Source organism: Cherax quadricarinatus, chromosome 38 (assembly GCF_038502225.1).
Source record: "Cherax quadricarinatus isolate ZL_2023a chromosome 38, ASM3850222v1, whole genome shotgun sequence".
Classification (NCBI taxonomy): Eukaryota; Metazoa; Arthropoda; class Malacostraca; order Decapoda; family Parastacidae; genus Cherax; species Cherax quadricarinatus.
The window spans coordinates 26,247,971-26,255,714 of record NC_091329.1 but is presented as its reverse complement, the minus strand read 5'-3'; the positions used below and the strand labels follow the sequence as shown (position 1 = coordinate 26,255,714).

The window sequence follows — 7,744 nt, the reverse complement described above, 5'->3', positions numbered from 1 at the left end:
TAAGTCCTTTCTAAAATTTTCTCTTATACGTTTAAAGAAATTTTTTTTCATTAATGTTAATGTAAAAATTTTTAATTTTGCACCAAAAGGAACTTAGAAAACTTACCTGACCTTATTATAACAAGAACAATTTATTTTAGCCTAACCCAACTAAATATATTTTAGATTTGTTTACTATAATTTAATACTAAACAAACACACAGAAATATATTTTTTTCGTTAGTTTCAGAATGATTTTGACGAAATTATTGCATACACAAATTTTCACTTGTCTTATATGGCAAGATGAGCGTTGCTGTTTAAGCCAAGATCGCAAATTCTGCCTATTCGACACGATATATATATATATATATATATATATATATATGTTGAATGTTATCCTGGCATAATATTAACATTGAAATATTTACAATAATCTATATTTTTCTTTCAGGGTGTCATGGAAGTCAGTGATTGTTGGTAGAGGCAGCAGGGAGAGAGTGGTGTCAGAGAGCAGGCGTTGGGGCAGCCATGACCACAAGACACAGTGAGGGATCCTTCTTTACAGTGGGTCTTGTCTCCACTCCTGCACCTCAACACCTCTCCACCTCCAGCACCAACATTCCGCCAACATACTCTGCCACCTTCACCACCACGCCTCTCCAACACCTAGATTACACACTCGCCAGCATGTCATCAGGCTACACTCTTCCTCCGCCCTTGTTACCCAACATTCAGGCTGCTGCACCTGCCTGTGTCTCTCCCACTATCAGTCCCTCCTCACCACCTACAAGTGTCTCCTCAAAGTACTCTGTCACCACTACCACCACTACTCCCTCCTTCCCTCGCTATGGGACAGGTGGCACCTTCAGCACACGCTTCGCTAGTACACGTCCAGGGGTGGTCACCCGCTCTAGCATTGTCACCACTCGTCCCCCAACACTCACCTCTCGTCCCCCAACACTCACCACCCCTACCATCACCACCTACACTACTTATAACCCAGCCATTAACAAATTCACCACCCACACGCCCACTACCACCTCCACTCTGAGGTATAGACCAAACACCTCCATTTTTACCTCCCGTCCCCCTAGCAGCAGCACGGCAGACCTGGATTCCCAGGTGTACACACTCACCCCACATCTGCCTGAGAGCTTCCCTGACTCCCCCCCTCCTAAGGTCAGCTCAGATCACCCTCTCCCACCCAGGGTCACCTTGGCCAGCACCGCACACCGCCCAGGGCCAACCTGGCCCCTCAGAGTCAACCTCGGCTCTTCAGAGGGCTATGATAACTTGGACCTTGACCTGGGTGAGGAGGCAGGACCTGCCAGGGGTGAGGCTAGAACACATATGACCAAAGAACAGTTCCTGGCAGTGCCTCAGCCTCAGCTGGAGTTGCAAGAGGCTGGTGATCAAGGTAAGATTACACTTATACCACAAGACTTACCTACCTCATCAGTCTTTTCTTACATACCCACTTCATTCCCTCCTTCCCCCATTTCTCTCTCTTCTCTTTCTTTAACGCTATATGTTCACTCACTAACCATTACTTTCTAAGCATATTTCTACTTCCTAAACATAACCCTGTTTTTCAAGTATATCTCTAATTCTTAAGCATAACACCACTTTTCTGATCATAACTACTTCCAATCAATAGAGACATTCTCCATTTATCGCAGGTAAACTCAAATATTTTTAACTTGCCTGAACGGGAATCCAAATTTCACACTTATACGTAAAACTGGCAGATGTGCACTTACATACTTGAGTTTCACTCCCCCATCGTCGAATTAGAAGGCATCGTTTTGGACGTTTGAAGCAAAGCCACTGAGGGTTTTAGAAGTTATCGGAAGTATTCCAGGATTCTGTGAATGTGTTCAACAACTTCAGTTATAGGGCGCCTGCACATGCCAATTGTTCTTAGAATCCTGGCCTAGTTACTTAACACCAGGGTTGAAAACTTGAAGTCAATCGATTGAGGCCTCGAATTATGATCAAAATAAAAACAAAGAAGTGGGGAAAGTAGGAAAGACAAGAAAAATTCTAGTAACCACTTGAAGTTTTCCGTCAACGATACCTAAATACAGTTCAGTTATTCTGTACATCTATAAAAAGATTGATATCAATCATTCTTAAATTTATACAATGCAAGAGCGACTTTATAGTACACACGAAAAAAAAAATTGATCGATTGGATTCTGTTCAATCATTCTGCAAATTCTGGGGTGAAATATATACAAAGTAGCACTTAACAGAGGGACATCAACCAAATTTTTACATGGGCCGCAGAAAACAATATAAAGTTCAGTGAAGAGAAATTTCAATTACTCTGATATGTAAAACGTGAGGAAATTAAAACTATATCGGAGTATAAAACAAATTCCAACTACACAATAGAGTGAAAAAAGTAATGTAAAAGACCTGGGAGTGATAACATTGTATCAATCGCAGCTGCTAGAAAAATGACAGGATGGATAATGAGAACCTTCAAAACTAGGGAGGCCAAGCCCATGATGACACTCTTCAGGTCACTTGTTCTATCTAGGCTGGAATATTGCTGCACACTAACAGTACCTTTCAAGGCAGGTGAAATTGATGACCTAGAAAATGTACAGAGAACCTTCATAGTACTCATAACGGAGATAAACCACCTCAATTACTGAGAACGCTTGAAGTTCCTCGATTTGTATTCCTTGGAATGCACGCAGGAAAGAAATATGATTATATACACTTGGAAAATCCTGGAGAAATTAGTACCAAATTTGCACATGAAAATCACTCCCTACGAAAGCTAAAGACTCAGCAGACGATGCAACATTCTCCCAAAGAAAAGCAGGGGTGCCACTAGCACGATAAGAGACAACACAATAAGTGTCAGGGGCCCAAGACTGTTCATCTGCCTCCCAGCATACATAAGGAGGATTACCAGTAGATCCCTGGCTGTCTTCAAGAAGGCTCTGGACAAGCACATAAAGTCAGTACCTGATCAGCCGGACTTTGGTTTGTACGTCGGTTTACGTGCAGCCAACAGTAACAGCCTAGTTGAGCAGGCCTTGATCCACCATGAGGCCTGATCACAGATCGGGCCGCGGGGGCGTTGACCCCCGAAACCCTCTCCAGGTATACACACAACCTCCTGCGCAGACCAGTTACACTTTACTAAGATCTGGATATAGATAGAAGACATGAATGCTCACCAACATTACAACTGTAAGGAGACAGTCATAAAAATGTATATAGTTTTTAATCTCGCACTTAATAATAACTTTAAGCAAGAACTACATAGCTACAGTTAAAGAACAAACAATTATTAGAAAGAAAAAACCGGGTAAAATTATAAAACGTAGTCAAATTAAATCCCAATAAGATTTCTCACAGACTTAACTCTACAGTTATATTAAATTGGTCTCTGTAACGTGTTTATATTAAGACCCAACTCTGCCAGTACCTGTGGTGGGCTTGGTGTCTAGTGTGGTGGTACCAGTACCTGTGGTGGGCTTGGTGTCTAGTGTGGTAGTACCAGTACCTGTGGTGGGCTTGGTGTCTAGTGTAGTGGTACCAGTACCTGTGGTGGGCTTGGTGTCTAGTGTGGTGGTACCAGTACCTGTGGTGGGTTTGGTGTCTAGTGTGGTGGTACCAGTACCTGTGGTGGGCTTGGTGTCTAGTGTGGTGGTACCAGTACCTGTGGTGGGCTTGGTGTCTAGTGTGGTAGTACCAGTACCTGTGGTGGGCTTGGTGTCTAGTGTTGTGGTACCAGTACCTGTGGTGGGCTTGGTGTCTAGTGTGGTGGTACCAGTACCTGTGGTGGGCTTGGTGTCTAGTGTGGTGGTACCAGTACCTGTGGTGGGCTTGGTGTCTAGTGTGGTAGTACCAGTACCTGTGGTGGGTTTGGTGTCTAGTGTGGTGGTACCAGTACCTGTGGTGGGCTTGGTGTCTAGTGTGGTGGTACCAGTACCTGTGGTGGGCTTGGTGTCTAGTGTGGTAGTACCAGTACCTGTGGTGGGTTTGGTGTCTAGTGTGGTGGTACCAGTACCTGTGGTGGGCTTGGTGTCTAGTGTGGTGGTACCAGTACCTGTGGTGGGCTTGGTGTCTAGTGTGGTAGTACCAGTACCTGTGGTGGGCTTGGTGTCTAGTGTGGTAGTACCAGTACCTGTGGTGGGCTTGGTGTCTAGTGTTGTGGTACCAGTACCTGTGGTGGGCTTGGTGTCTAGTGTGGTGGTACCAGTACCTGTGGTGGGCTTGGTGTCTAGTGTGGTAGTACCAGTACCTGTGGTGGGCTTGGTGTCTAGTGTGGTAGTACCAGTACCTGTGGTGGGCTTGGTGTCTAGTGTTGTGGTACCAGTACCTGTGGTGGGCTTGGTGTCTAGTGTGGTGGTACCAGTACCTGTGGTGGGCTTGGTGTCTAGTGTGGTGGTACCAGTACCTGTGGTGGGCTTGGTGTCTAGTGTGGTAGTACCAGTACCTGTGGTGGGCTTGGTGTCTAGTGTTGTGGTACCAGTACCTGTGGTGGGCTTGGTGTCTAGTGTGGTGGTACCAGTACCTGTGGTGGGCTTGGTGTCTAGTGTGGTGGTACCAGTACCTGTGGTGGGCTTGATGTCTAGTGTGGTAGTACCAGTACCTGTGGTGGGTTTGGTGTCTAGTGTGGTAGTACCAGTACCTGTGGTGGGCTTGGTGTCTAGTGTGGTGGTACCAGTACCTGTGGTGGGGTGTCTAGTGGTGTACTAGTGTGGTAGTACCAGTACCTGTGGTGGGTTTGGTGTCTAGTGTGGTGGTACCAGTACCTGTGGTGGGCTTGGTGTCTAGTGTGGTGATACCAGTACCTGTGGTGGGCTTGGTGTCTAGTGTGGTGGTACCAGTACCTGTGGTGGGCTTGGTGTCTAGTGTGGTAGTACCAGTACCTGTGGTGGGCATGGTGTCTAGTGTGTGTCCAGTACCTGTGTGGGCTTGGTAGTGTGGTGGTACCAGTACCTGTGGTGGGCTTGGTGTCTAGTGTGGTGGTACCAGTACCTGTGGTGGGCTTGGTGTCTAGTGTGGTGGTACCAGTACCTGTGGTGGGCTTGGTGTCTAGTGTGGTGGTACCAGTACCTGTGGTGGGCTTGGTGTCTAGTGTGGTGGTACCAGTACCTGTGGTGGGCTTTGTGTGTAGTGTTGTGGTACCAGTACCTGTGGTGGGCTTGGTGTCTAGTGTGGTAGTGCCAGTACCTGTGGTGGGCTTCGTGTCTAGTGTTGTGGTACCAGTACCTGTGGTGGGCTTGGTGTCTAGTGTTGTGGTACCAGTACCTGTGGTGGGCTTGGTGTCTAGTGTTGTGGTACCAGTACCTGTGGTGGGCTTGGTGTCTAGTGTTGTGGTACCAGTACCTGTGGTGGGCTTGGTGTCTAGTGTGGTGGTACCAGTACCTGTGGTGGGCTTGATGTCTAGTGTTGTGGTACCAGTACCTGTGGTGGGCTTGATGTCTAGTGCGGTGGTACCAGTACCTGTGGTGGGCTTGGTGTCTAGTGTGGTAGTACCAGTACCTGTGGTGGGCTTGGTGTCTAGTGTTGTGGTACCAGTACCTGTGGTGGGCTTGGTGTCTAGTGTGGTGGTACCAGTACCTGTGGTGGGCTTGGTGTCTAGTGTTGTGGTACCAGTACCTGTGGTGGGCTTGGTGTCTAGTGTTGTGGTACCAGTACCTGTGGTGGGCTTGGTGTCTAGTGTGGTAGTACCAGTACCTGTGGTGGGCTTGGTGTCTAGTGTGGTGGTACCAGTACCTGTGGTGGGCTTGGTGTCTAGTGTGGTGGTACCAGTACCTGTGGTGGGCTAGGTGTCTAGTGTGGTGGTACCAGTACCTGTAGTGGGCTTGGTGTCTAGTGTGGTGGTACCAGTACCTGTGGTGGGCTTGGTGTCTAGTGTGGTGGTACCAGTACCTGTGGTGGGCTTGGTGTCTAGTGTGGTGGTACCAGTACCTGTGGTGGGCTTGGTGTCTAGTGTGGTGGTACCAGTACCTGTCGTGGGCTTGGCGTCTAGTGTGGTGGTACCAGTACCTGTGGTGGGCTTGGTGTCTAGTGTGGTGGTACCAGTACCTGTGGTGGGCTTGGTGTCTAGTGTGGTAGTACCAGTACCTGTGGTGGGCTTGGTGTCTAGTGTGGTGGTACCAGTACCTGTGGTGGGCTTGGTGTCTAGTGTGGTGGTACCAGTACCTGTGGTGGGCTTGGTGTCTAGTGTGGTGGTACCAGTACCTGTGGTGGGCTTGGTGTCTAGTGTGGTGGTACCAGTACCTGTGGTGGGCTTGGTGTCTAGTGTGGTAGTACCAGTACCTGTGGTGGGCTTGGTGTCTAGTGTTGTGGTACCAGTACCTGTGGTGGGCTTGGTGTCTAGTGTGGTGGTACCAGTACCTGTGGTGGGCTTGGTGTCTAGTGTTGTGGTACCAGTACCTGTGGTGGGCTTGGTGTCTAGTGTGGTGGTACCAGTACCTGTGGTGGGCTTGGTGTCAAGTGTTGTGGTACCAGTACCTTTGGTGGGCTTGGTGTCTAGTGTGGTGGTACCAGTACCTATGGTGGGCTTGGTGTCTAGTGTTGTGGTACCAGTACCTGTGGTGGGCTTGGTGTCTAGTGTGGTAGTACCAGTACCTGTGGTGGGCTTGGTGTCTAGTGTCGTAGTACCAGTACCTGTGGTGGGCTTGGTGTCTAGTGTGGTGGTACCAGTACCTGTGGTGGGCTTGGTGTCTAGTGTGGTGGTACCAGTACCTGTGGTGTGGGCTAGGTGTCTAGTGTGGTGGTACCAGTACCTGTAGTGGGCTTGGTGTCTAGTGTGGTGGTACCAGTACCTGTGGTGGGCTTGGTGTCTAGTGTGGTGGTACCAGTACCTGTGGTGGGCTTGGTGTCTAGTGTGGTGGTACCAGTACCTGTGGTGGGCTTGGTGTCTAGTGTGGTGGTACCAGTACCTGTCGTGGGCTTGGCGTCTAGTGTGGTGGTACCAGTACCTGTGGTGGGCTTGGTGTCTAGTGTGGTGGTACCAGTACCTGTGGTGGGCTTGGTGTCTAGTGTGGTAGTACCAGTACCTGTGGTGGGCTTGGTGTCTAGTGTTGTGGTACCAGTACCTGTGGTGGGCTTGGTGTCTAGTGTGGTAGTACCAGTACCTGTGGTGGGCTTGGTGTCTAGTGTGGTGGTACCAGTATCTGTGGTGGGCTAGGTGTCTAGTGTGGTGGTACCAGTACCTGTGGTGGGCTTGGTGTCTAGTGTGGTGGTACCAGTACCTGTGGTGGGCTTGGTGTCTAGTGTGGTGGTACCAGTACCTGTGGTGGGCTTGGTGTGTAGTGTGGTGGTACCAGTACCTGTGGTGGACTCGGTGTCTAGTGTGGTGGTACCAGTACCTGTCGTGGGCTTGGTGTCTAGTGTGGTGGTACCAGTACCTGTCGTGGGCTTGGTGTCTAGTGTGGTGGTACCAGTACCTGTGGTGGGCTTGGTGTCTAGTGTGGTAGTACCAGTACCTGTGGTGGGCTTGGTGTCTAGTGTGGTGGTACCAGTACCTGTGGTGGGCTTGGTGTCTAGTGTGGTAGTACCAGTACCTGTGGTGGGCTTGGTGTCTAGTGTGGTAGTACCAGTACCTGTGGTGGGCTTGGTGTCTAGTGTGGTAGTACCAGTACCTGTGGTGGGCTTGGTGTCTAGTGTTGTGGTACCAGTACCTGTGGTGGGATTGGTGTCTAGTGTGGTAGTACTAGTACCTGTGGTGGGCTTGGTGTCTAGTGTGGTGGTACCAGTACCTGTTGTGGGCTTGGTGTCTAGT

At 49.1% G+C, this 7,744-nt stretch overlaps 1 protein-coding gene across 1 annotated transcript in view; it reads left to right on the top strand.

The window, feature by feature from the left end:
• Positions 1 to 495: 495 nt before the first annotated feature.
• The window catches only part of ATP8A (ATPase phospholipid transporting 8A1), an 817,844-nt gene continuing 810,595 nt past the window's right edge, over positions 496 to 7,744 (top strand). The window contains exon 1 of the mRNA XM_070092196.1: positions 496 to 1,399. Within this exon, the coding sequence (XP_069948297.1) occupies positions 511 to 1,399 (889 nt within the window). The 5' untranslated portion in view covers positions 496 to 510. The remainder of the gene's footprint in view (positions 1,400 to 7,744) is intronic.